Below are 27,310 nucleotides of genomic sequence, written 5' to 3'. Positions count from 1 at the left end.
GATAAGGATCCCCCTGGGTCTGTCAGTGGGGTCTGTGGGGATATTGCTTTTAAATCTCCCTTGTGGCACGGCTGATGCTATCACTGCAGCTGGATGTTGGTCCACGGGTCCTGAACAGGCTCCTGGAATGGGGGAGCCTGGTTGTGGTGCTGTTCTCAGGGGTCCCAGGACGAGGGAAGAGATGAGAATCTTGACTCCATATTTCAGAAGGCTGATTTATTATTTTAGGATATATATTATATTAAAAGAAAATTATATATTAATACTATACTAAAACAAATAGAAGAAAGGATTTCATCAGAAGGCTTGCAAGGAAAGGAATGGAATGATAATAAAATCTTGTGACTGACCAGAGAGTCTGAGCCAGCTGGGCTGTGATTGGCCATTAATTAGAAACAACCACAATCAAAGATGCACCTGTTGCATTCCACAGCAGCAGATAATCATTGTCTATATTTCGTTTCTGAGGCCTCTCAGCTTCTCAGGATAAAAGATCCTAACAAAAGGATTTTTCATAAAATGTGTCCGTGATACCTGGTGTGAGAAATGGTTACTCACTTTTCATAATTTTAGAAAAGTTTATTAAACCTTATCAAAAATACAACAGGAGACTGAACAGAGAAAATACTACAGTGCTGGGGAGCAGAGAATTTTCCCCACCATGTGCTCAGCCACACCATGGAGGTTTTTCTCCTTTTTAACCCTTTAACCCCTCCCAAAGTTCTGTCCATTGGCTCCTTCTTCCCTGTCCAGTGGTGGAGATCATTCCTTAAATCCTGATTGGAGCTCAGGTGTTCCACAATGACAATCTGACCCTCCCAAATGTCCCAACCCCGGCTGTCCCTTGGTGACAATGCAAGAGGCTAAAACATAAGTATAAATCTATAAAACTTTTCTTAAGCTATACACTTGATATTTGTCTCAGTTCATATCACATATGTATTATTATACATGATATTTGTCTATTGTCAATCATGGCATTACTCATCTGTCACACTGGGGAATCCCAGGGAGTTAAAAAAAATAAAATTAAATCTGCTTTTCTAAAAAAGTCCCTTTAAAAGTTCTCTCCCAAATTTTCCCTAAACCGAAACAAATACCCAGGGGTTCAGAGGGTTCTGAGAAGCTCAACCCCCCTGATGGAGGTCAGGGCTCCCAGGGCTGTGTCCCCCGAACTCCGGCAGGGACCGGACACAGAACTGAACAGACTGGACACAGAACCACCCGGACCGGAATCCCCCGAACACCGACCGCCAGAGCCCAGTCACGTGTCAGCGGCCGGGCAGCACAGCGGCGTCTCAGGGGCGGGGCTGCACCCGCGGTTCTCACTTCCCATTGGCCCGTCCGAATGACGTAAAGAAGGGGCGGTCCTTCCGCGGGCATTTCTCTCCTCTCATTGGCCGCGGCGCGCTGGGCGGGGCGGGCACGCGGATGTGGGCGCTGGCGCGGCTGTTGCCGCCGGGCCGCGCGCTCGTGTGGCGGCGGGCGGGCCCCGGTGGCGCGGCCCGGGCCATGGCCGAGGGGCCCTCGGTGGCGGGCGGGCCCCGGCGGCGCCCCAAGGACGTGCCCCGGCACGTGTGGGCCCGCGAGCGGCGGCGGAGCGCGGGCGCCGGCCTGGCGGGGCCCAACACCGTGTACGTGCAGGTGGTGGCGGCCGGCAGCCGCGACGCGGGGGCTGCCGTGTACGTGTTCTCCGAGTTCAACCGGTGAGTGCGGGAACGGCGGCGGCGGGGCTGCCCGGCAGGCCCGCCCTGACACCGCTGTCCCCGCAGGTATCTGTTCAACTGCGGCGAGGGCACGCAGCGCGCCATGCAGGAGCACAAGTAAGTGCGGGACACCGGGGGGACACCGGGGCTCAGCGGGCCCTGCTCACCCCCGTGTGCCCCGCAGGCTGAAGATCTCCCACCTGGACAGCATCTTCCTGAGCCGCGTGTCCTGGGCCAACGTCGGGGGGCTGCCGGGTGAGTGCGGGCAGGACGCGGACACTGCCTGGGGCCCGGGCGGTTTGCGGGGTGTTCTAGGCTGTGCTGGGGACGGTGACATCTGGGGCTGGGCTGGGGCTCTGCGGCAGATTTTTTCCTGAAATCTCCTGAGCAGGAGGTGTTGGGCTGGGGCTTTGTGCAGTGCAGACACGTGGTGGGACAGACCCTGCCTGACCAGCATGCCTGGATTCGTTTTCTCAAAATCTCCTGAACAGAAGGCGCTGGGCCCCAGCCCTGTGTGTGCGGCACTGCAGGCACGTGGTGAGACAGGTCCTGCCTGAGCAGCAGGCCTGGATTCAGCTGCCCAAAATCTCCTGAGCAGAAGGGGCTGGGCTGGGGCTTTGTGCAGTGCAGACACGTGGTGGGACAGGCATGCCTGGCTTCAGTTTCCCAAAATCTGAGCAGGAGGTGTTGGGCTGGGGCTCTGCAGCACTGCAGAATCACAGAATAATGAGCTTGGAAGAGACCTCTAAGATCATTGAGTCCAACCTGTGCCCTAACACTCAACCAGACTCTAGCACCAAGTGCCATGTCCAGTTTTTTTTTTAAACACATCCAGAGAAGGTGATTCCACCACCTCCCTGGGAAGAGCATTCCAGTGCTTTATTATTCCTTCAGTGAAAAATTTTTTTCCTAATATCCAACCTATCCCTTCCCTGAGGTAGCTGGAGGCTGTGTCCTCTGGTTCTGTCAGAGACAAACCCCACCTGTCTGCAGCCTCTCTTCAGGAAGGTGTAGAGAGCAATGAGGGCACCCCTGAGCCTCCTCTTCTCCAGGCTAAACAGCCCCAGCTCCTTCAAACGTTCCTCACAGGGTTTGTGTTCCCAGCCCCTCACCAGCCTTGTTGCCTCCTCTGGATGTGCTCAAGTATCTCCACATCCCTCCCAAACTGAGGGGCCAGAGCTGGGCACAGCACTCAGTTCTCACTGCAGACACGTGGTGGGACAGGCCCTGCCTGTCCAGCATGCCTGGGTTCAGCTTCCCAAAATCTCCTGAGTAGGAGGTGTTAGCAGTGTTGCCAGCAGGGAGGTGGATCAGGCAGGTTTGAATTCAAAGGAGCACACAAAAGTTGGTGGGCACCATTGTGCTCAGTGTAGGATGAGGTTTGGATAGATGGCTGTGGGTCTTGTCCATTAAAATTCTGGAAATCTCAAAGAAAAGGAGATTAATGCTCTGTTCTGATGTCTTGCTCCAGATTAATTTTATCAAGATGTGTATTTTCTTCATTTGTAGAGGCAAGTGACTTGTTGGAACTGCCACAAAATTCAGGTCTGGGTTCAGTTCTGGCCTTTGTGGAGAGGCCAAGCACTCCTGAACAGAGAGGGCTTTTTTGGGGGATCTCCCAGTGCTCAGTGGAGCTGTGCTAAAGCTGTTTCTCTGCTTGCTCTTAGGGATGATCCTCACCCTGAAGGCCATAGGGCTCCAGAGGTGTGTGTTCCTGGGGCCACCAAAGCTGGTAAGTATGGCAAGGTGCAGAAGGCAGAGCAAACCCTCAAAGGGTTAAAGCTCCCCCTGGAACTGGGAGAGCTGAGAAAAGGCAATGTCTGTGGGTGTGAAATGCTGCTCTGAATTTGTGTCTGCACAAAGGGCTTGAAAATCCAAATCTTCTCAGTTTTCTCAAAAGAAGTTTCCTCAGAAATCTTCTGCACCTGTGTTGTAGTCTCATATCCTGATAAATCAGCTTTGGGAAGAGGGGAGGATCTTTGTTCCCTTGTCTGCTCCCTCCCTATTTTACATTAATAGGAGCTCAGTCTCTGCTCTCCTGTTTGATGTGGTCCTTGCCAGCCTAATGCCACGTCTGGACCAGAAATCTGCAATCCTCAGCACCGTTGGAATGGTTTCATTTCCTTGCAGTTTCTGCTGACTAATTGCCCAGCTGGAGGGGGTGGGGACAGTGGCTCTTTGCCTTTCTGAAGCCATAGTGCCTGCCCTGAGCTGTCTGAGCTGCTCAGGCTGGTCTCACTGGGTGTTTGGCGTGGCACTGCTTGTTCCCCCTCCTGACAGCCTTTCTCTTCTTTTCCAGCAAAACTACTTGAAAGCCATTCGCCTGTTCCCTGGGCCCCTCAAAAGGATGGACTTAGGTAGGTCTGGCATGTGGAGCAAAGGAATTTGGAACTTTGTTTCATCTCTAGCTGAGGTTGCATTGCCGAGCAACAGCCTCAGGTTTAGGTTCACCTAGAGGATGTTTGAAACATTTGTTTTTTCTCTGCTACACTGTTAAACCCCTCACAACAGTGTTTCCAGCTCTGTTTCTGCTCAGGGGCTCCAGGCTGGCTGATAAAAACAGCATTTGGTTCTAAATCCCTGAAGGCAGTTTGCTTCCAGGGTCTGCCATGAATTTGCTCATCATGGCCCCATGAGGATGATGGGCTTTAAAAACTTTATTTGTTCATTGGGGTTGGGCAGAGAAAGGGAAGGGGAACATTCAGCAGGTTGTGTTTAAGAAAGACAAAGACATTTTTCTGATTTATAATATCCTTGAAGAGTGTGAATCTCTGCTCATGCACTTGTTAATGGGGGGTTTTGATCTCTTCCCAGCTGTGCAGTTGCACACAGAGCCTGAGTACAAGGATGAGACAATGACTGTCTACCAGATCCCTCTGACAGGTGAGCCCTGCTGCTGCAGGGAGACAGGGGAAGCACAGTGAAGGTTCAGGGAGCAGCTTGTGTTTGCCAGCCTGAGTAAGCAGAGGTTCATTAATTTGCTTTTCTCAGGAGAAGCATCTCATTTAAATAACAAGACCTGCTGAGTCAGGCTTGTTCCTTTAGGTGTGGGTGGATGGAATGACCCGTGGGACATCCCTGGGTTTGGCTTTCTCAGCCAGCTGCATTCTTTCTGCTGCAAAATGTGATACTGGAGGTGCAGCACAGACTTGACAGAGTTTAACAGTCTGGGGAGAAGGGCTTGGATGAGGGATGGCTCCTGAAATAAGTGACTGGAGAATGCCCCAGTGCAAGCTAGACTAGGAGGGGAACTCTGTATCCTGGTGCAGTTTAAACCTGACTGCCATGGAGGAGGGAATGCTACTCATGATTTTCTTCTATGTTGCTGTAGATTGAGTGATCTTTGTCTGCTTTTCTTGGATTTGGGACAGCAAAACCATTTGGGGGTGCTGGAAGTTCAGCCCCCCAGAGTCCTGGAGCATCTCCCCAAGGTGGAAATAGCCCTAAAAGGGACACAGGGCCTGGATCCCCGAGAGCTGCACAGCAAAGCTTGGAGGAAGGAGAAGAGAGCCCAAAGAAAGCAGGTGAAACACATGGAATGGCCTTTTTAACTTTAATTAACCTTCCAAAGGGTAGGAATTTGTCCTCTGAGCCATTTGCTGTCTGAAAGTGAGGTTGGTAGAGAAGCTCAGCTGGAAGGTTCCCTGGAGCAGAAAGTCTTCTGGTATTTTGGAAGTTATAGAGAACTTAAAAGGCCCAAGAAATTGGACATGACTGGTGCTTGGGTGTGATTAGTCCCTGTAGTAGTTTGCTTCTGGCAGGGGTAGATGCTCCAACCTTTGTAATTTAATTACAGGTGGATGCTGGGCTGATGATTTTTCAGTCTTGGGCTTTAGTTTGGCTTCCTGTATTTGAACCCATGGGCTCTCTGGCCCATTTTCATCACATTTTTTCTGCTGGGCTCCAAGTTAAGTGGATAATGTTCCAGTTAATGCTTTAGCAAATTCTGGTGTGTTTTGGTTTTAAGAAAAGTGATAGTGAGTGATGATATTTTTAGTGGTTTTGCTTTGTTTTGCAGGTGATGAACAGAAGTGTGCAAGGAAGCATCCTGAGCTGGTGACAGCTTTTCTTTGCAAAGTGAGTTGGGGCACAGGTTCTCTAAACCAACACAAGAGATAAGAGAATAAAACAGAGTATTTCAGGGGGAAGGGACATCCAGTGATCATCTATAATCACAGGATGAGTTGGGCTGGAAGAGACCTTAAAGATAATCTCATTCCATGTTCCCATGGGCAGGGACACCCTCCACTAGGTCAGGTTGCTCCAAGCCCCATCCAGCCAGGGTTGAACCATCCAGTCCAGCTGCCTGGCTACCTCAGGCTGCCCAAAATTTCAAACATTTTATTAAGGACATTGTTCAACCATCTCTTAAACACTGGCAGGCTTGGGGCATTGACCACCCTCTGTAAGGAGATGTTTCCTGATGTCATCTTGCTGCAGGTATTTAAATGGAGAGAGCATTTTCAAGTAGGGGTTTGAAGCTCTAATGTGCTTCTGCTTTTCAAGTGTCAGAGTTGCTGTAGCCTGAGTAGGAATGTGTAAAAGTGGAGGTGTTTTTTAGAATCCAGCCATGATTGAGTGTACAGGTTCCATTCTTGTTGAACCCTCAGAGGAGGGCAGGCTGTTGTGCTTGCTTGGCCACAGAGGGGAGCAAGAAGCAGCAGCATGATCCTGGAAAGCAGAGAGCCCAGAAAAGCCTCTGTGGAAAAATTGGAGCAGTGGCTGTGGAACTGAAAAAGGACAAAATACTCCCTTGGTTTGTGGAGAAGCTCTTTAGCTGGCAGTACCTGATCTTGTTTCATGGCCCTCCTAATTTGGGTGATAATTGTGTTTGGCTCTCTGTAGGTTCACCCGAGGAAGGGGAAATTCCTTGCAGCTAAAGCCCAGGAGCTGGGCCTGCCAGTGTGAGTATGAGAGCCCAGCCTGGGCCAGGGGGCAGCAGGAGCAGGCACAGGGCTGTTGGCAGCTGAGTATTTCTGTGGCCTTGTTCTCAGGGGAACTCCAGCCATCCTTCCCATCATTACAGCTCTCAAAAATGGGGAGAGTGTCACTTTTGAAGGCAAAGAGGTAAGATCTTAGTGCCTGTGCTTCTGTTGGGGTTTTGTCACTCTCCCTCCTTCACTGGGCTCCAAGGGTGACAGTTTTTGGTGCACAATGCTTTGCCTGCCAGTACATTCAGGTTGTTGCTGTGCCCGGGGCTCTTGGGGTGCTGACCAGGGAATGAGCTCCTGTGTGGGCATGTCTGGGTGTTTGCTGTTTGGCAGAGCTGCTTTATCTCCCCTCCCCAAAGCTGGGGCAGGTCTAGGAGTGAGCTGGTGGAGTTAATCCCTGCATTGTTTACAGCTGGGGGTTGATTGCCTGTGTAGCCATCACTCCCTCCTGCCCCTGTTTGCACCTCTGACACCAAAATAAACTCAGTAGTTCTGGGGTACAGGGTCTGCATCTCTCAAACACTGAGTGAGAGGCAGAGCCAGCTCTGGCCATGGCCCAGGTGATCTGCAAGTGGAGGTGCTGACCTAGGAGACAGGATCAGCACATCTTTGTGTCACAAGCATTTTATAAAGCCTTTTTTTTCCTTACACATGCTTTTGCTACCATCTGAATCTTTCATGGGAACCTCAAAACTGCTGAATTCTCCTCCTTGGTTAGGTTGTGGTTTCTGTGAGGCCAGGGTTGGGATTTGCTGTTCCACACATGGGATTTTGCTGTGAAATGAGAGCAGAAAGGGCCCCAGAGCTGCCCTGGCTGGGTGCATTGAGCATTGGGAGTGGCTGCTGGGCTCTGTGTGACTGAAGGAGTCAGACACAGAGGTGCAGGAAGGGCTGTGTGTGCAGGCTGCCTGTGCTGTGACCACTGTGTATCTGCCTGCAGCTCTTTCCTGAGGAGCTGTGCACCCCCACTGACCCTGGCCCGGTGTTCCTTGTGCTGGAGTGTCCCCACGAGGGCTTTGTGGATGCTGTCTGTGAAAATGAGACCTTCCAAAGGTAGGGCTGGGCCACCTGCAGTGCCTGGGGAAGGACCTGTGCTGAGTTCTGGTTTTGTTCTTGTTCTAGCTCAGGTGTGCTGTTTCTTATGGCTGATGTCTGAGCTCTTTGGCACTGTTAAGGAGCTTCAGATGCAAGAAAGAATTGGTGGTGCATTTTGGGGTTTTTAGGAAAGGCAGGACCTGTGAGTTCTGTGACTGCCATGGGCCTGTTTTCCACAGGGACCTCCAGAGCTGGAATGTGCCCTGGTGTCTGCCTGGGGAGCAGTGGAGGCTGCTGCTTCTCTGGGCTGCACATAACTGTAGGGCTTGTGCAGAAGCTTTTGGGCTCCTGGAGGCTCTGCAGATGTTGCTGATGGAGGAGAGGAACTGCCCTGTGGGGGGGGACAGTGGAGGTGTCAGCAAATGGCCTGAGCCTTGTGGCTTGAGTGATGCAGTCCTGGAGCTCCATGCTCTGAAAATAAATCCCTGCTCTGCCTGCCTCAGGGGGCATCTCTGGCAGCACCAAAGGGGGAGAGGGGAGGGGATGCCAAGGACATGGACTGGAGCACAGTTGGGTGTCACTGTAGGACACGAAGGAACACAAGCTCACACCGCTGTTCTCAAGGTGAAGGAAAAGGGAATTTCATTTTCTGACTCCAACATTTATAGATTTCCAAAAGTGACAGTGGATTGGAGGGTGACAGTGCCACCTCTCCAATGACACTGGACACATTCCTCCACAAAGGAATGCAAAACAATGAGTCAAAACAATTTTATTTACAGAAAGTGTGTGAGAAAGTTCACTACAAGAATGTCAACATCAGAAGGCTTAGAAAATCTCAATAAATGAGGGTGACAGATGCTCTTTCTGCTTGCATGTGTCCCAGGTACCAGGAGGGAGTTGCTGAGCACCAGGTGGCCTTGGTGATTCACATGACCCCCGAGGCAGTGCTGCGGGACAGCCGCTACCAGCAGTGGATGCAGAGGTACGTGTGCTGTGCCCTGGGCTCCTGTCTCAGTTCTGGTTCCAAAGTCAAGAGCTCTTTACATCTTGGGTCCAAAGTAAAGAGCTCTAAAAAGAGGGCTCTGCTGGCTCAGGTGAGATTTTAGCTCAGGTGTGCAGATACACCCAGTTCTCACACGGGGCTGAAGCTGTTGAGCATTGTTTCCTCTGGCAGGTTTGGGCCTGGCACTCAGCACTTGGTGCTCAATGAAAACTCCTCTGCTGTGCACAACCCACGCAGCTACAAGATCCAAACTCAGCTGAACCTCATCCACCCAGAGATCTTCCCTCTGCTCACCACCTACCAGAGCAAGGTAATCCAGGCCCAGCTTGCCCTGTGCCTGCTGCCCTGAGCAAAGGCTGTGCCTCATGTCACCCTCCTCGTGCAGGAAGCAGAGGCTGTGTGCCCTGTGCCCATCGTGAGAGGGGAGTGCCTCCTGAAATACCATCTCAGGCCACAGCAGGAGTGGCAGAGGTCAGTGGGAATCTTTCTCTTCCCAGGTTTTGGGTGTTTGCTTGAAGCAGCTTTTTGGTGAGGGAGGGCACTGTGTCAGGATCCCCTGCAGCTCCTTTTTGGTGCCTGTGCTGGGGAAACTTTGAGGGCTGTGTCCTTGCCCCTGAAAGTCTCAGACAAGGTGTAGCACGTGGAGGAGGGAACCACTGAAAACAACACCTGGCCAGTGCTTTGGAGTGTTGTTTCTGTCCCTTGCTCCTGTAGCCTTGTGGTCCTTTGTCCTTTGCTTTGACTCATGCTGTGCACCCGGCTGTGGCTGTGGCAGAGCAGATAGGGGCAGGGAGAGAGGTTTTGGGGAGTCTTATCTTCTGAAGCCCTCGAGGGCCTGACATTAGGGCTGAGAGCTCAGGTGGTTAAACAGTTACTGGCTTTGCTCCTGTGGCCTGGTGGGCAAATGGGTGAAGCTGCTCAGTGAGAACCTGAAGGGACCCCAGGGGACAAGGGGATTTCAGCCACCATGGCTCAGATTTCTGTCCTTGTTGGGCACAACAGGAGGATGCCAAGAAGAGTTTAAGCTTCTCTGTTGAGGTAACTGAATACCTGTAGTGCTGCACATGCTCTGAAGCAGGCCCAGCTCACAGGTTTCTTACACTTTCCATCAGTGCATGGATCCCTTTAGGTGTCTGCTCCTCCTGCAGGACCTTCTGTGCTGCCTTGCAGTGCCCTCTAGTGCCTGGCAGCTCTACATGGGATGAGGTGCTATTGCAGGAGCTTCTCCACTTGGTGGAATGATCATTTCTGTGCCTGGCTCAGCCCAACTAGGCCTTGGTGGCACACACCACACTTGTGGATGTGTCTTCTCCAACCCCTCAAAATGGAAAGAGCATTTGTCCTCTTGTTGGAAGGCTTTTTTGTCACAGGATTTTGGCACTTTGCTCTGAAAAGGGCTGTTTCAGCTCCTACCTTGCCCATCCTGATGGGTGGCCTGTTGTTGCAGAGATGCTGTGACTGTCTGTGATCCTGATGAGTTTGTCAGTGAGGCCTTGGATCTCCCTGACTTCCAGACCCGTGTGAAGGAGTGCAAGGAGAGCCTGTCTGCTGTACCAGGTACAGATCAGCAACTTAGCTTGGATCAGTGTGCTGGAAAATAGGACCTGAGCTCTTGGTGGCCCTCCCAGTGCTTCAGAGCCCAGTTGAAGCTGTGAAGTGGTGGGGTTTGTTCTGCCTTCCCTTATAAACCTGCTGCTGAGGGGGGCAGAGGTGCCTGTGCTGGCCACGTTGGCTCTGGTGAATTAGGTGGTGTCTGAGTGGGCAATGTGTGGAGAACACTTGCCTCCAAATCCTTGTTGTCTGTTTTCTCTAGGAAATGTGGGTGCTTATCCTGAGATTGTGTTCTTGGGAACGGGATCTGCGATCCCAATGAAAATCCGCAATGTCAGTTCCACGCTGCTGAATACCAGGTGAACCCCAGGGCTCTCTGACCTCTGCCTTCCAGCCCCAAGGATCCCCCTCCCTGCCTGGCCCTGCTCAGAGCTCTCAGAGTCACTGCCAAATGTCTCTGTCACCTCTCACCAGTGCTACCAGGTCCCTGCTCCTGGACTGTGGGGAAGGAACTTTTGGGCAGCTCTGCCGCCACTATGGAGAGCAAGTGGACCAAGTGCTGTGTAACCTCGTGGCTGTGTTTGTGTCCCACATGCACACAGATCACCACTCTGTGAGTTCAGGGGCTGGGAAGGGGCTTGTGCAGCTCTGCTCTGAAGCCAAGGTTCAGAGCTACCTGGGCTGCTCCAGCTGAGGAATGTGGGCTGGCCTGTATGGGAATAAATCACATGGGACTCCATTTTCTTCATGGTGGAAAAAGCCCATTCTTTATTATTAAGGAGGAGTTTTATTCTTATTTATATTATTTATAGGAGTTTTGTTATTTTTTATATATAATATTTATTTATATTATTTATATATTTATTTATACATTTATTATTAAAAGGAGTTATATACATAACTCCTTTTTATACAGTTTTACAGACCTCATGTGTGACTCCAATTGGTCAGTAGTTTCCTTGCCAATTACTTTTATTTGTTAGTAACAAGTTGTTATTCTGTATGGAATGGTCACTCAAAGCCCTGGTGTATATGTGCAGGGAAGTTGTTTGTGAAATATAGTTTTCATTTTTCTATTTAATGGTGCAAAAACAGTTAATGCAGGTTCAAGTTGTTTTTTTACCCAGGAAAATGGGTAATGAATGGCTCACAACAGGATTGCATTCACATGAACCTGCAAAATGCTAGCTTTGACAAGGCCAGCCACTGATTCCAGGAGAGCAGGATTGATTTTATGAATCCTTTCTCTATGATTTTTCTACTTTATTGCAACAGCCCCACTCTGCATTCCTCTCTTCATTCGTTCCCCAGGCACTGCTGAATCTGTGTGTGTTTCTAATCCCCTCTCCCTTCTTGTTTGTTCTGACTCTGGGCTTGCTGAGCTGTGGTGCTGTTGCCTCTGACTCCCTTGCTGTGTCTGTTCCTCTGCAGGGGCTGGTGAATATCCTGATGGAGCGGCGCAGAGCTTTTGTGAGTAGTTACTCTGCTCTTAACATGGCTTGGGTGAGAGGAGGGGAAGTTCAGAGTAGTGGAGAAGCACCAGCCTATCCCTAGCATTTCTCCTCTCTGATTTTTCTCCCCACCTTTGCTTTTTCAGGCAGCCCTGGGTCAGGATTTCAGCCCTCTGTTTCTGGTAGCACCTGAGCAGATCATGCCTTGGCTGCACGAGTACCACAACCACTGTGAGGAGATTCTTGGAGACATCAAGTGAGTGTTCTGTGTGGAGAATGTCCTTGGTCTTTATTCAAGGCAAACTCATCCATTCCCCCAGCCCTTGGTTGGAGGTGGCTCTGACTCCTTTCACTGCCTGTAGAACAAGGATATGCAATCTGCAGAGGGCAGGATGGGGTTTGTACTCAGCTGTGCTGCTTAAATAGAGGTTTGTGTGCAAGCTTCCCCTTGCTGTAGGAAAAGGGAGTTGGGCAAGTGGAAGAAAGGGTATTTGATAGTGGGGTAGAAGTGATTGGGTGAGTTACCGGGGCACCAATGAAAGTGAGAGGTTATACAGGTCACCAAGGCACTGAACTGAGGCTGAGAAACAGGGGAAATCAGCTGCTTGAAGAGAACACCAGGTTTTATTTTGTACCTGCCCTTAATTATCTCTTCTTCCCTCCCTCCCAGAATGATTCCTGCTCAGTCTCTTGTGAAAGGCTGTGAGAACATCAGACCCAAAGCCAAGGAGTTTGTGAGCTCTCTGTTAGAGAGCTATGACCTGGCTGAGGTGAGTTCCTGAGCTGGGGGGCTCCATGGCTGGAGGAGACCTGGACTCTAACACTTGTATCCTTGTTCAGTTTCAGACCTGTGAAGTCCAGCACTGTAAAAATGCCTTTGCATGTTCAGTGATCCACAAATCTGGCTGGAAAGTAGTTTATTCTGGTGATACAATGCCCTGCATGGCCTTAGTGCAAATGGGTAGGTAACAGAACCCTCTGCTTGCAGAATCTCTTGGAGGATGGATACTGACAGATGGAGACCTCAGTGGGCATCCCCAAACCTTTGGTGCTGTGTCTGCCACACACTGAGGGGCTGAGGAGGGACAGGAGGCTTCTGTGGGCAGTTGGGCAGGTCAGTCTTCAGCTGAAGATGGAATTTGTGATTGTTTGCACAGGTAAAAATGCCAACCTGCTGATCCACGAAGCCACGCTGGAAGATGGGATGGAAAAAGAAGCTATAGAGAAGACCCACAGGTGGGGTGTGTTCTGCTGTCTGTCCCTGTCAGGAAGGGAAAGGTGCACAGCTGGGTGTGGTCCTTGCAGCTGGTGGTGAAGGGCCCAAGTCCTGTCAAAGGCTCTGGTGTGCACAGAGCTCTTCTACACTAAAGATGGAGTGTTGGTCACTGCAGCAGCTCTGAGACCACCACGGCTCCTCTCAGCACCCCCAAAGGAAATGGGGAAAGCTTTCAAGCAGACATTGGTAACTCTACAAATAGGCCAGCCCAAGGGAAAGACCCTCTGCATGGGTCCATCCTGGGTAGAAGCTGTTTTTACCCCCACAGCTGTCTGAGAGCCCTGCAGCCAGGGATTCCATGTGCTGCCCAGGCAAACGTGGGAGCAGCTGCTCAGCACTCCCTGCCAGTCACAGCTGAGCCTATTGGCACCCTGGGATAAGTGCCTGTCCCCAGGTTGTGGAGCTCTTAAATGCAAGGCTGCAGCAATGACAGCTGCATTCCTGCACTCAGGGTGGTGTGAAGTCAGGGAATTGCCACCAGTGCAGGCTGCCCAAAGGAGAGGGGCCTGTGCCCCTGAGCTCACTTGGTGTGCTGTGAGCCTGGGTGCCAGCCTGGCTGTGACCAGGGCATGCTCCTTTTGCAGCACAACCTCCCAGGCCATCCAGACTGGGATGAAGATGAATGCAGAGTTCATCATGCTCAATCACTTCAGCCAGAGGTACGCCAAGATCCCGCTCTTCAGCGAGGACTTCAGCGACAGGGTCGGCATTGCCTTTGACCACATGAGGGTGAGTTGGGAGCTTGGGCCCAGGCCTGGCAATGGTGTCAAGGTTATTTTGATGGCTGCTCACGAATTAAATGCTCCTCTTGTATCAGTATTCCATCTCCTGAAGAGCAGTGTCTGAAACAGCTCCTTTAGCTGCTGGCAGCAGATGCTCTGTCACCCTTTCCCCACACTGCTGTGAGAGCAGGGGCTCATGGCCCTTGAATCCAACTCTTGGGTACTTGCCTTGTGCCACCTCAAGTCTGTGCTTGCTATTCCCAGCCAAAAAAACCTAACTTTGCTTCCATTCCCATCCCAACTGATTAGCTGCTCCAATGGCATTCTGTAGCAGACAAAAGCTGTGGCTGAAGGCACTCATGGCAGTGAGGGCAGCTCGCTGTCAGTCAGAATTTGTACTGGGCCACAGCTTTTCTGTGAAGCAAACATCAATAACTCGTTGAGATCAGGGCTGCTGGATGCAGATGCTGCACACAGGAAGGGGCAGTGCCCTCTGCCTGCACAGGCCAAAGGCAAGGGGGGGAGTGAGGAAACCAAACAGCAGTTGTCACACAGGAGCTGTGTGCTTGTGTTTCAGGTACGTTTTGGTGACTTCCCAGCCATCCCAAAGCTGATCCCGCCCCTGAAGGCTTTGTTTGCAGATGACATCGTGGAGATGGAGGAGAGGAAGGAGAAGAGGGAGATGAGGCTGCTGAAGGAGACTGCTCTGGTCCTGGACAAGCTCACCAGGGGGGACAGTACAGAAGCAGCATGCCAGAAAAGAAAACAAACCAAGAACCATCAGGAACTGCCAGACAAGAAGCTTAAAACAGCCAACTGAGAGGAGCAAGGCTGGGAGTGCTCTGCTCCACAGAGAGAAGCCTGGCTCTGCACAGGCCTGGGCACTGCATGGTGCTGCCAGCACCACAGGAGGACAGGGGCTGGCCTGGGCATCTGGGTCTGCTTGCTCATCATGGATCTCCCTGGGCTGCAGCTCCAGGGGGCTGTCAGCAGCACTGGTCCTTGTGGAGACAGGATCTGCCCACATGGCTCCTTTGGGGGCTCACCAGTCTGTGGGGCAATTTTTCTTTTAACCAAAAATTCTCTCTGAACTGTTTTAATTTTGGGTTTTATGCTATGAGGTATTGATAATGTGACAGCAGCAGGTGTGACCTTTGCAAGAGATCAGGTGTGAGAGGCCCTGGAGGGGCTGTGGGTTTGCCAGAAGAAGGTGAGCATGTCTCAGCTGGGTATGCCCCCCTTCACTATCAGAACCCAGGTGATAAGAGGAAAATTAACAGTAAAATGGGACCCAATTGTAGGGGTTTAGGTTAAATTAGGAGTGAGAATACATCTGTACATTGGTGTTCCCATTTTATTTTGGTTTTTCTCTGCTGGTTTTTTATTCAAAAGATCAGTTTTCCAAACCCTTTATTTAGAATCTGAATAAACCACTTGCCATCCTCCAAAAAGCTGTGTTGTGTATGGATCACTAATGAGGAGACAAAAACCTGAATTGCTCTGGCAAATTACCTTGGCTTGGCTGGCTTTGGGGTAAAGACCAAGATCTTGCCCATCAGATCTGGATCATGCTGGAGCCTCATGGCTGTGAGTGTCCTTGAGCAGATTATGGCTCTGGATGCAGGGGACAGGAAAGTGGCACAGCAGGCAGGTCTGTGGTTAAGAGGAGTTTTTCTGAGGCTTTTTGTGGGTCAGCCTTGCTTCTTCCCTTGCTGCTGCTGTCACTGGTTGTGTTTGGAAGTAGGAGGGGAGTTCTGTGCTGTTCCAATAAAGGAGTTCATTTTTGGAGGCAACTTTTTGACCTGAACCCAGGCCTCACTCAGATGATGCTTGCACACAAGTCTTAAGACTTCATTTTGAGTTTATGGGAAATTAAGGGGCAAACTATCAGCAAAGCATCTTTTGTTAATGAGCTGTGCTTTAGTATGATGCTTGTTTAAAGCAGAGACTGGAGAATTGACACATCTGTGTCCTCCAGAGAAGCTCTGCTGGGCTTTTATGAATAGCAGGGGACTGGGGAAACCCAAAATCTTCGTGTCACTGGACAGGTGCAGGTAGGAGTGGGCTGGGGTGACACGAGCAGCTCTGGGACTGCACAGGATCCGTGTGCTGCTTTCCAGGGAATTACAGAAGGATCTTTGGAAAGGATCTGCTTCTCACAGAAGGGGTAGTTAAGAGCACACCAGTTTCAGCTTCAGGCGGTTGATGCAGGTACGCCGGTGTCGGGAACAGCACTGGGGCTGAGGGACGGGAGCTGCCTGAGCCCGATTTGGGAAAATCCCAGCGGAGCGAGCGAGCCGGGAGCCGCTTCTGGAGCTGCACAGCGCTGCGGGGACGAGAGGAACGCCCGGAGCGGCACAGGAGGGAGGCGGCAGCGCTGGGACCGCCCCCGCATCCCGGCGGGGCACGGGAGCGGCTCCCGGGAGTCCCCCGGGCAACGGCGGCGGCTGCTCGCAAACACTGCGGAGCCGGGCGGATGGAGGCCGAGGGGGATCCCGGGTTCGCGGGGCCGGGTTCCCGGGAGGGTTCCCCGGAGGGTTCCCCGGAGGATGCCCCGGAGGGTTCCCCAGAGGATGCCCCGGAGGGTGCCCCGGCCGAGGCGCGGCTGGCTCGGTGCGCGGCGCGGGCGCTGGCGCTGCCCCCGGAGCGCTGCCGGCGCTGGGCGGGCGGCGCGGCGGGGCCGGCGCTCCGCGGTTTCGTGCGGGGCGCGGCGGGGCCGGCGCTGCTGGCCTGGCGGGGCCCGGGCGCGGAGCTGGGGCTGTGCCCCGGGCCGCCCCCGCCGCCCCCCAGCGCCACCAAAGCGCTTTTCTTCCTGCGGCCGCCCGCAGCCGGCCCCGGCCCCGCCGAGCCGCTGCTGTGCGGGGATCTGCCCGCCGAGCCCCTGCCGCACTTCGCAGCGCTGGTGGAGGAGGTAAGGGGGGAAAGGCGGTGCTGGGGGCTGTAGAGCCCGATGGAGCCTCCGAAATCATGAGCCGTGGAGGCTCTGGGCGTCTCACGGAGGGTGAGCCACGTTACACTGTCATAGGATGGGTTCCTGAGAAGGAGAAGCTGTGCTTGTCCCATCTTTGGAATGCCCAAGGCCAGGGTGGATGAGGCTTGGAGCAACCTGGGATAGCAGAAGGTGTCCCTGCCCATGGCAGAGGGTGGAAGGTGATGAGCTTTAAGGTCCCTCCCAAGCCATTCTGTGGTTGTAGGATAGTTGGTGCTGCATGGCACATCTCAGGCACATCTGGTCCGAGCCCTGCTCCAGCCAGGCCACCTGGAGCCCAGGACCATGTCCAGGTGACTTTTCAGTGTCCCTGCAGATGGAGACTCCTGTGCCAACCCTCAGTCACCCTCTGATGTTCAGAAGAGCCTCCTGTATTTGAGTACCCTGCTACCTCAGGTGGGCTGATGTTTTCCCAAAGGGATCTTCAAGAGGTTCCACCAGGGGCCCAGGTGTCATTTTAACAATCCAAAAGAATACAAGCAGCTGATGTGACTGGTTACGGCATTACTCTTATTAGCAGTCTGTGTGATTTGAGTAATGGACACAAAGCCTGCTACTACTGCAGCTGAAGCTGTTGAAGGTGAGCTCTGTGTGCCCTGGGGTTGTTCCCCCTTCCCATGGCTCCCTGGTCAGGGTGGTTGCTCCTGCTGGTCCTCGTTGCTTGTGGTGCAAAGAACTTTCAGCACCCTGGAGTGGCACCCTGGTTGTTCCTTTTTGACTCTGTCTGTCTGTAGCTGGTTTTGTACCTTTATCCTCCCCCAAGTCTGGCCACACAAAGGCTGCTCATCACCAGGGGCAACCTGGCTCTGATCCCAGGGAAGGTGAGAGGAACTGTTGCTATCCCAGCACAAGAGAGCCAGGAGCAGCTCAGCTTCAGGCAAGCCCAGCCCAGAGCCCCCAGCTGCTGGAACTCCACTGGTAAAGACACAAACCATATTTAGGGGGCTGCAGCTTTGGGAAATAACCTAAAACGTGGCTCTGCTGTAGATGCCAGGAGGTACCAGAGGACCTTCCCTCTGCATATGGGGGTGGCTGTGCAGGGACAGCCCTGCTGGCCTGTTCATCATCACCTGCAGGGAGCTGCTTGGGACAGGGCTGAGGGAGGGTCTCCAGGTGTGGTGGTGTTCACAGGGGTCTCGGGAAGAGATGAGGATCTGACTCCATGTTTCAGAAGACTGATTTATTACTTTATTATATATATATATATATATAATTAAAATTATACTAAAAGAATTGAAGAAAGGATTTCATCAGAAGGCTTGCAAGCAAAGGAAAAAGAATGGAATGATAACAAAATCCTGTGTCTGACCAGAGCCTGATACAGCTGAATTGTGTGATTGGTCATTAATTAGAAACAACCACATGAGACCAATCCCAGATGCACCTGTTGCATTCCACAGCAGCAGATAACCATTGGGTACATTTTGTTCCTGAGGCCTCTCAGCTTCTCAGGAGGAAAAATCCTAAGGAAAGGATTTTTCAGAAAATATCATGGCTACATCCAGGCTTGCCCAGGACCTCAGACCCTGGTGGCCAGTCCATCCATAGTGCTTTTGTCATAGAATCATCGAATCACAGCATGATTTGTGTTGGAAAGGACCTTAAAGTCCATCCAGTGCCACCCCTGCCATGGCAGGGCCACCTCCCACTGTCCCAGGCTGCTCCAAGTCCTGTCCAGCCTGGCCCTGGGCACTGCCAGCCACAGCTTCTCTGTGCCATGGCCTCCCCACCCTCACAGGGAACAATTTCTTCCAAAATCAAACCTAAATCTGCCCTCCTTCAGCTCTTCCCCACTGCTCTTCCATGGCTCCTGCTGTAGGTGATCGTGCCCATCCTGACGAACCGGAGGAACCATCAGGGCTGGCCACGAGTGGTGTCACAGGACATCATCCATCACGTCCACAGCCTGAAAAACACTGTCTTCAAGGTTGTTGGCCAAGTGAAGGGCAAGACCTTGCTGCCTCTTCCAGCTGCCTCAGAGGGAATTGAGAACATTGATCCTAAAAGTGAGAAATTGTGAGTACCAGCCCTTGCTCTCCACTGGGTTTTCCTCTGCTGCTGCATGTGCTGCACCTTTTGGGGATCCTCCCTGTCAGACATGGGGACTCTTCTTGCTCCCTGTCCTCTGCAGCTCATCAAGCTGCCAAGGAGGGGTATTTTGCTCTGTCTTTGGGGACTGTGCAATGATACAAGCAGCAAAAGCTCAGGAGGTGGAAGGGGATGAGGGCATGCAGAGAAGCAATGAACTGCTGGGATCACTGAGGGAAAACTCCAAACTCTGCAGTCAAGCTTCTCCAAGCCCTGTCCAACCTGGCCTTGGGCACTGCCAGGGATCCAGGGGCAGCCACAGCTGCTCTGGGCACCTGTGCCAGGGCCTGCCCACCCTCAGAGGGAACAATTCCTTCATCATATCTAATTTAAACCTCCTCTCTTTCAGTTTTAAACCATCGCTCCTTATCTTGTCTCTAACTGCCCTTGTAAATGTTCCCCCTTATGAATTTTATTGTTTTGTGGTTTTGAAAGATGAATCTGGGCTGTAACTGCAAAATCCAGCTGCCCATTGAGGTAGACCCAGCTCAGCAATGCACATGCACAAGTGGAAAGTGACCCTGGTGCTCTGTTTCCTGCAGCTTGGAGCTGATCAGTAAATCCCTTGTCCACGCCACCGAGTCAGCCATCATCGAGTGGAGCCAGCAGATCCAGAGAGTGCTGAGGAAAGAGTCCTCAGAGCCCCTCCTGCAAGGCACCAACCCCACCCCGAAGGTGGAGCTGCAGTTCTGGAGGAGCAGGTGCTGGGGATGCTGCTGCAGCTGCTGCTGCTTTGGGTGCAGGGGGTGCTGCTGCTCTGAGCCAAGAGCAGCTGCTCGAGGTCGTGTCGAGACCTGAACCCAAAAATATTGCTAAAATAATGGTGATCTCTGAGTGGATGGGCAGTTGGCTCAGTTTGGCTTGGGCCAGCCACAGTTCAGGGCTACACCACCAGGGAATTTAGCTGGGAATGGTGTTTGGTTGTCTGCAGACAGCCAGGACACAGTTTTGAGCCAATTGGCCAAGGAAACAAAACAATCCTCAGCAGAATCCAATTGACAAATCACTTCAGGTAAACAATCTTCCTAACACATTCCACATGTGAAAAACAACAGGAGCAGCAAGCAGAGATAAGAATTGTTTTTCTCTTCTTCTCTCTGTGCTTCTCTAAGAAAAAAAACCCTGAGAGACAAAATTATGTTTCTGTTCAGAGACTGTGAATGCCACCATGGTGTTTCCATCACTGGGCACTCGGGCCAGCCCCTGAGCAGAGCTGCTGGGCACTCTCCATGCTGGCTGCTGGGGGTGCCACAGGGGGGTCAGATGAGCCAGGGAGTGGAATTTCAGCTGCCCTCTGTGCTGTGTTGGCTCAGGAGGACTGGAGACAGAGCCCTGCCCGTGCAGAGCTGTCAGCAGTGGCTGCAGGAGCAGCACCTGGCTCCTTCTGGCACTGCTCTCATCTGAGCCTGGCACCAGCTCTGTCCTCCAGGGCTGTCCCCATTTCCTGCCAGCTCAGTTCAGACTAAAACACGGGTTCTAAAGTTCTAAAACTGAATGTTCCTAGAGTCTGGGTGAGATCCTGCCTGGGTCTGTTTGCACTGCAGCTTGTACAGAAAATCCTCCCGGTGGCTGCAGGATTTCACCACTTCCCTCTCTCCAGCCACAGCCTTGTTCTTCTTACATCCTCTGTCCTTTCCTGTGCTGGAGCTCTTTGCTCCTGCAGGTGCATCTTCTGCTTTCCAGAGGTGTGGGGGCTTCAGGAAAACTGGTTGGAAAACTTGTATGTCCTCCAAAAAGCCCCAAACCTAAAACAAACACAACCCCCCTCCCCCCCAACATTTCTGATTCTTCAAAGGGATTTTTCCTCTGATACAAATAAGTTCAGGACTCTCAGTGTTTGGGGATCTCAGTTCAAAACCCTGCTCTACCTCTCCCTTCCCTGTTCTAGAGAGTCTGTGCCCTTGTGTAACTGCAGCAAATCCTGAGCCAGGGCTTTGGGGCACAGCTGGGGCTGCCCCAGCTGGGCTGGTGACGTGTCCTGGTGCTGCAGGTGTGCTGACCTGGAGGGCATTCACAGCCAGCTGACGTCCAGGAGGGTCAGCAACATGCTGGAGGTGCTGGAGAGAGTGCAGAGCATCTACGTGCCAGCCTTCCAAAGCCTGCTCGAGGATGTGCAGGCAGGTGAGAGCCTGGGGCAGCTCTGCATGGTGCTGGTTCCTGTCCTCTGTCATAGCCTGGGGGGACAGGGTGGCTTTGTGGGAGGGAGATGCTGATAGGGAGAGTTTCTTCTTGTTAGTCCTGAGCTCTGGGGTTATTTGCAAGTGCACTTCTGAAAAGGCTGAGACAATTGGGGTTGTTCAGTCCAGAGAAGAGAAGTCTCTGGGGTGATCTTATTCTGCCCTTCCAGTGCTTAAAGGGGCTCCTGGAGAGCTGGAGGTGGATTTTTTACAAGGGTTGGCAGTGACAGGACAAAGGCAAATGGCTTCATGCTGTCAGAGGTTAGATTAGACATTAGGAAGAAATCCTGCTATTAGGAAGGAATCCTTCCCTGTGAGGGTGGGCAGGCCCTGGCACAGGTGCCCACAGCAGCTGGGGCTGCCCCTGGATCCCTGGCAGTGCCCAAGGCCAGGCTGGACAGGGCTTGGAGCACCTGGGACAGTGGGAGGTGTAACAGGATGGGATTTAAGGTCCCTTCCAGCCCAAACCATTCCATTAGATGATGATGATTCTCTTCATGTTGGTCCACAGGTTTAGTTGCACAATGATGTCCCGGTTTTATTAAAATTCATTAATTTAATGCAAATGAATTAATTATTAATTCTGGGGTAGCTCTTCAGGGTCCAGCCACACAGCTCTTTGTGCCAGCTCCCAGCTCCTCACCAGGACTGTGTGCTCCCCTTTGTGCTCCCAGCTCGTGCAGTGTTGGGACAGTATATATATATGTGTATATATATGTATATATGTGTGTGTTTATATATATGTGTGTATATATATGTATATATGTGTGTGTTTATATATATGTGTGTATATATATGTATATATATGTATATTTGTATGTATATATGTATATATGGGTATTTATGGGTATATATGTGTATATATATGTATGTATGGGTATATATATGTATATATGGGTGTGTATGTATATATGTGTGTATGTATGGGTGTATATGTATGTATGGGTATATATATGTATGTATGGGTATATATATGTATGTATGGGTATATATATGTATATATGGGTGTGTATGTATATATGTATATATATGTGTTATATATGTATATATGGGTCTTTATGGGTATATATATGGGTATTTATGGGTATATATATGGGTATATATGTATGTATGGGTATACATATGTACACATACATACACGTGTGTATATGTATATATGGGCATATATATGTATATATGGGTGTATATATATGTATATATGTGTATAGATGTATATATGTGTATAGATGTATATATGTGTATAGATGTATATATGTGTATGTGTGTATATATGTGTGTGTGTATATATATGTGTGTGTGTATATATATGTATATATATATATATGTATATATGTAAATAACTCGTGACCCCCTCCCCAGCCCTTCTCACCCCTTCTGCCCTTCCTCCCCCAGCTCTGAGGGAAGCTCAGGACATCGACCTGCACCTGACAGCCCTGCAGCAGCCCCTGGAGCAGGTGGAGGCTGTTGAGTTCAGCAAGGTGAAGCCCCTCCTGGTGCCCCTGCTGCACGTGGTGTGCTGGATCTGGGCCAGCTGCCAGCACTACAGCGTGCCCCTGAGGCTGGTGGTGCTGCTCCAGGAGATCTGCAACCTCCTCATCCAGCAGGTGTGTGCCTGTGGCACCTGGGTTTGCACAGGGAGGGCTTTAGGGAGGCTGTAACAGGAAAGCCTTATCAATATGATTGCCTGGCAAAAGACTTTGAGAATATGGAAACTATAAGTGAGATTGAAATGAAAGCAAGCTTTGAGATCCCTCAGTTACTGAACAACTGGAAAACAATGGTGTGGCCAGCTGGAGGTGATCCCCTTTTGATGAAATGTGGTGGTGTTTGCAGGTGTTTGAGGGAAGAGATGATAATCTTGACTCCATGTTTCAGAAGGCTGATTTATTATTTTATGATATATATTATATTAAAAGACAATGATATATTAAAACTATACTAAAAGAATAGAAGAAATTATTTCATCAGAAGGTTAGCAAAGAATAGAAAATAAAGATAATAAAAGCTCATAACTCTCAGAGAGTCTGAGCCAGCTGGACTGTGATTAGCTATTAATTAGAAACAACTACATGAGACCAATCAAAGATGCACCTGTTGCATTTCACAGCAGCAGATAATTATTGTTTTTCTTTTCCTTTGAGGCTTCTCAGCTTCTCAGGAGAAAAATCTTAGCAAAAAGATTTTTCAGAAAATATCATAGTGACAATGAAACAGCACCCTCTGCTTGCAGGCATCTCCAAGGGTCAGAGCAGACCCTGCTGGCTTGGCAGAAGGGGCCCAAAGAGGAGTTTTTAGGGTTTTTTAGGTAACACAGTATGGTAATGTAATGATTCTTATAGGCTGTATGGAAATGCTATAGGATTTGTATCTTGTAATAGGTTGGTTAGTGAGAATTAGAATGTACAGCATAGAAGAAGATTTATGGTATGGTTATGGGAACCTTGTTCTCTTTTACTGTCTCTCTCTCACTCTCATCCTCTTTCCCCCTCTCTCTCTTCCTCTTTACCACTCTCTTGCCCTCTCTCCCTTTTCTTCTCTTTCCTTGTCCGAGCTGTGGCTGCAGCTCCCAGCAGGGCCCTGCACTCAGACCTTTTGCAATAAACCCCAAATTCCCAGCCCTGGCTGCAGAGATCTCTCATCTCCATCCATCCCAACCATCCTACTCCCGTTGCTCCTACAGGAATTCTCTTCTCTCTTTCTTTATCCCCTGTCCTTCCTTCCAAAGGGGTTCTGACTGAGAGGAGGGGTCAGAGCTGTTCGGTTTGCTGTGGCAGCAAAGGGACATCTCAGGTGTGGTTTGGCTCTTCCAGGCTGTGGTGTACCTGTCCCCAGAAGATCTGCTGAAGGGAGAGGTGGAGGAGAGCCTGGGCAAGGTGCAAACAGCCTTGGACATCCTGAGTGCCTTCAAAGGGGTGCTGGAGGAGAGAAGGGCAAACCTGCAGGTGTACTATGAGCCAGGCCAGCAAGTGAGGAGCTGGGACTTCCCCTCCAGGCTGGTGTTTGCAAGGCTGGACAGCTTCCTGCAGAGGCTGCAGGTGGTGAAGGTGAGAGGTCCTGCAGCCATGAGCTGCCTGCCTGGCACCTTCCCTCCCCAATGCCAGGGGATCACTCTGTGCTCTCTGGTCCCCCTGACATCAAGGCCAGGACTTGTTTGCCCAGGTCCTGCTCAGTGCCTGTGTCAGATTTGCTGCTGTGTCCTTCTGCTCAGGCTGGTGGCTGTGTCAGTGCTCCCAGGGGTCCTCTGGGACTCGTGCTCTTGTTGGGACAAGGGGATGGGGGTCATGGGGCTGTGGTTTGCATGGGTGGGAATAAACCAGGATGAGCTCTGGGACACCCTGGGGCAGTCAGGGGCACCCTGAGGCATTCAGGGGCACCCTGGGGCATTCAGGAGCACCCTGGGGCAGTCAGGGGCACCCTGGGGCATTCAGAGACACCCTGAGGCAGTCAGGGACACCCTGGGGCATTCAGGGGAACCCTGGGGCATTCAGGGGCACCTTGGCACTGGGCATCTCCTGACTTGGACGGGGGCCTGGGGAGGAGCAGGGACATTTTCCACATCCCTCACAGGGCATCCCGTCCCATCGCAGTGTGTGCCCAGCTGTGGGGTGTTCCTGTTTGCTGTGGTTGTGAGGCAGGGCAGGGACAGGGGGTGTCATGAGTGCCATCATCCCTCAGCTCTGTGGGTGCCTGTCACACAGGGTGTAGCTGTCACACAGGGTGTAGCTGTCACACAAACACTGGGCTCACCTGTGAGCTCTCCTGTGGGTACCAGCTCACTGCACCTGCTGGTCACTCTGTTAGTGTTCAGGAGCACATAATCACAGATTATATACAGGTGCTTTTATTAAAGAGCTCTGGGTGTCAGGGTTCCAGACCCAAATCTGACCTGACATGGTTTTGAGCTGAACATGTTTTATATTATATCGTTATGTAACTTACATATTAATTATTAAAATTACATTGTTCTATTGTACACATTGATTTCATCCAAGCATGGATTTCTCGTGATCCCCTCAAACCCCTAACATAGTTTCTCATGATTCTTTAAACAATAATTATATCTAATCACATCTAACAATTATATCATTTATCCATAATCTGACTATAGAGGTGCAGTTTCACCTGATCTAGCAAGTACAAGGTCTAACATTTTCCCAGGGCCTACTAAGCCCAACTTTCTTTCTAACTCCCTGAATTTTCTGTGATTTTAAAATCTTTTACTATCAACAATCTCTGTTTTTGGATGGGCTGTTCCCAGCTGGGGGGTCAGATGGGCACTGTGCAGGCTGCTGGTGCCTATGCAAGGCAAGGTCTGGGTTGCTTTTCTCCTTCTCTCATTCCCTGCACTGGAACAGAAGGTTTTACTGCTTTAACCACACTGTGTAACTCTGCTCCTTCCTTAAGGAGCTGTGTTGAAAAGCACAGTGGAGGCATCTGTGTTAAAACCACTCAGTTGTAGAGTCACAGAGTTGTTTGGGTTGGAAGGGACCTGAAAGATCATCCTGATCCCATCCTGAGCACCCTCAGGGTGACCCAGGAGCAAACATGGCTCTGTGCAGTGGGAGCTGCTGTCATCTGCTCGTGGCTGAAGCTGTGTGTGTGCCTCCTCTGGCTCTGCAGGGTCTCCTGAGCACAGCCCTGGACCTGGCCCAGCTGGAGAAGATTGAGTTTGGGGGCGTGAGAGGGAAGGCCCTGGGCCAGCAGGTGCTGGCCATGCATGAGGAGTTCCAGGAGTGCTACCAGGTGTTCTCAGAACGAGCCTACGACTGCCTGGACCTGGCCAACGTGGTAGGTGGGCACCTGTGGGGGTGCCAGCCCCTCATCCTCCTCTCCAGGGAGCAGCTCCCTCTGCAGCAGAGCCCTGCTCCTCCTTCCAGCTCCTCCCTCCCTTTGTGGTGCTCTGATCTGGCCCTGTAGGGGACAGGGAGCTGCTGGTCTGTTCTGCAGGCACCTGGCAGTTCCTGCAGCTCCACATCTCAGGATCACACCATGAACCAGGCTGGGGCAGACCTTTGAGATCATCAAGTCCAAGCTGTGCCCCAACACCTCCTCATCAACTAAACCATGGCACTGAGTGCCACATCCAGCCTGTTTTTAACGTGTCAGTGACTTCCCCACCTCCCTGGGCAGATGATTCCAGGGCCCAACCACTCTTTTAGTGAAGAATTTTTCTCCTGATGTCTAACCTAAAGTTCCCCTGGCACAGCTGAAGTCCAGCATGCCTTGCTGGTTCAGTGAGTTTGAGCTTCTGTGGGTTTTTGGGGTGGTGGTCTTCAGGATCAGAGAGTGTGGAGATCGTTCCTGTCTCACCTCCAGCTGAAGTTAGGGACTTGTTGGACTGTGGGTCCATCCCAGAGGGCCTTGAGCTCAGCCATGGGATGGGACAGAAGTGTCCTTGACTGTGGAGGAGTGTTTTAATTCCTGGTGAATAAGATTGTACACACATTCAGATTGTACATACATTCATTCTTTGCTCTGCTTTATAAGAGCGTGTTTTACTTCAAGTTGCTTCTCCCCACAAACACACAATCCCATTTTAAAAGCTCTGACAGATGCTGCTTTTCATCTTCACTTGGACAGCAGCTGTTAAGAGATTCAATTACTCTGGCCATGTTAGGCAGGAGCCAAATGAAAGTGTCTCTTGCTGCTGCACAGCAGAGTTGATTCTGGAAGCATTTCTGTCTCTAAACTGCATACAGACTGAATCTGTTCCTGGTGAGTAAGAAGAGCAAAGAGCTCTGGGCAGGGAGGTGGCAGGGAGGTGGCAGACACCTCCCCAGGGCCCTCTCCCAGCCCAGGACTTGTTACTGCCCTCAAACAGGAGTTTGAGCAGGATGCCCTGGGCTTCCAGCAGAAGGTGCAGGACATCGACCGTCGGCTGGGCACCGTGTTCAGCCAGGCCTTCAGCGACGCCCCGGGCCTGGAGCACATCTTCAAGGTCTGTCTGTCTGTCCGTCTGTCTGTGCCTCCCTTCCCTCCCTGTGAGCCCCACAGAGAGCCCAGACAGGGCTGCAGCTGCAGGCTGTGCCCGTGGGATGGACAAGGGGACAGTGACATTGGGATGGACAAGGGGACAGTGACATTTTGGGTTGGACTTTGGGACAGTGACATTGGGATGGATTTGGGGCGGTGACGTTGGGATGGATTTGGGATGGTGACATTGGGATGGACAAGGGGACAGTGACATTGGGATGGATTGGGGACAGTGAGTGACACTGGGTTGGATTTGGGGACAGTGACATTGGGATGGATTGGGGACAGCGACATTTTGGGTTGGACTGGGGACAGCGACATTGGGATGACTTGGAGGCAGTGACATTGGGATGGACAAGGGGACAGTGACATTGGGTTGGATTTGGGGACAGTGACATTGGGATG

General features: G+C 51.4%; 2 protein-coding genes across 3 annotated transcripts in view; both read left to right on the top strand.

Annotated features, from left to right (window-relative positions):
• The first annotated feature begins 1,405 nt into the window (after positions 1-1,405).
• Positions 1,406-15,471, top strand: ELAC2 (elaC ribonuclease Z 2). Its single transcript, XM_071452708.1, has 24 exons — positions 1,406-1,706; positions 1,773-1,823; positions 1,891-1,961; positions 3,374-3,438; positions 4,006-4,063; positions 4,521-4,589; positions 5,078-5,230; positions 5,725-5,783; positions 6,552-6,610; positions 6,701-6,773; positions 7,578-7,690; positions 8,559-8,657; positions 8,850-8,988; positions 9,064-9,149; positions 10,126-10,235; positions 10,492-10,588; positions 10,704-10,842; positions 11,661-11,699; positions 11,827-11,936; positions 12,351-12,450; positions 12,521-12,641; positions 12,838-12,916; positions 13,541-13,685; positions 14,256-15,471. The coding sequence occupies exons 1-24, from the start codon at positions 1,432-1,434 to the stop codon at positions 14,496-14,498; spliced, it is 2,553 nt and encodes an 850-aa protein (XP_071308809.1). The 5' UTR covers positions 1,406-1,431; the 3' UTR covers positions 14,499-15,471.
• A 651-nt stretch (positions 15,472-16,122) lies between these two features.
• The window catches only part of DNAH9 (dynein axonemal heavy chain 9), a 160,828-nt gene continuing 149,640 nt past the window's right edge, over positions 16,123-27,310 (top strand). For both annotated transcript variants that reach the window (XR_011683346.1, XM_071452702.1), the window contains exons 1-8: positions 16,123-16,589; positions 18,487-18,683; positions 19,298-19,456; positions 20,746-20,876; positions 22,325-22,536; positions 23,743-23,976; positions 25,553-25,720; positions 26,754-26,870. Coding sequence is in view for 1 of the 2 variants with exons in the window: in XM_071452702.1 (XP_071308803.1) it covers positions 16,155-16,589; positions 18,487-18,683; positions 19,298-19,456; positions 20,746-20,876; positions 22,325-22,536; positions 23,743-23,976; positions 25,553-25,720; positions 26,754-26,870 (1,653 nt within the window). In the remaining variant the exon portion in view is untranslated. The remainder of the gene's footprint in view (positions 16,590-18,486; positions 18,684-19,297; positions 19,457-20,745; positions 20,877-22,324; positions 22,537-23,742; positions 23,977-25,552; positions 25,721-26,753; positions 26,871-27,310) is intronic.

This window comes from Agelaius tricolor, unplaced genomic scaffold, assembly GCF_023055355.1.
Source record: "Agelaius tricolor isolate 1412-34295 unplaced genomic scaffold, bAgeTri1.0.p SCAF_35, whole genome shotgun sequence".
In the NCBI taxonomy this organism is placed as follows: domain Eukaryota; kingdom Metazoa; phylum Chordata; class Aves; order Passeriformes; family Icteridae; genus Agelaius; species Agelaius tricolor.
This window is presented reverse-complemented; position numbering and strand designations above follow the sequence as displayed.

What these genes read in the sequence shown, in the direction of transcription:
- ELAC2 (XM_071452708.1), top strand. Translation starts at nt 1,432, where the DNA reads ATGTGGGCGCTGGCGCGGCTGTTGCCGCCGGGCCGCGCGCTCGTGTGG. An exon ending in CAACGTCGGGGGGCTGCCGG is followed by an intron (nt 1,962 to 3,373) that starts GTGAGTGCGGGC and finishes GCTTGCTCTTAG; the next exon opens with GGATGATCCTCACCCTGAAG. An exon ending in GAGATTCTTGGAGACATCAA is followed by an intron (nt 11,937 to 12,350) that starts GTGAGTGTTCTG and finishes CCTCCCTCCCAG; the next exon opens with AATGATTCCTGCTCAGTCTC.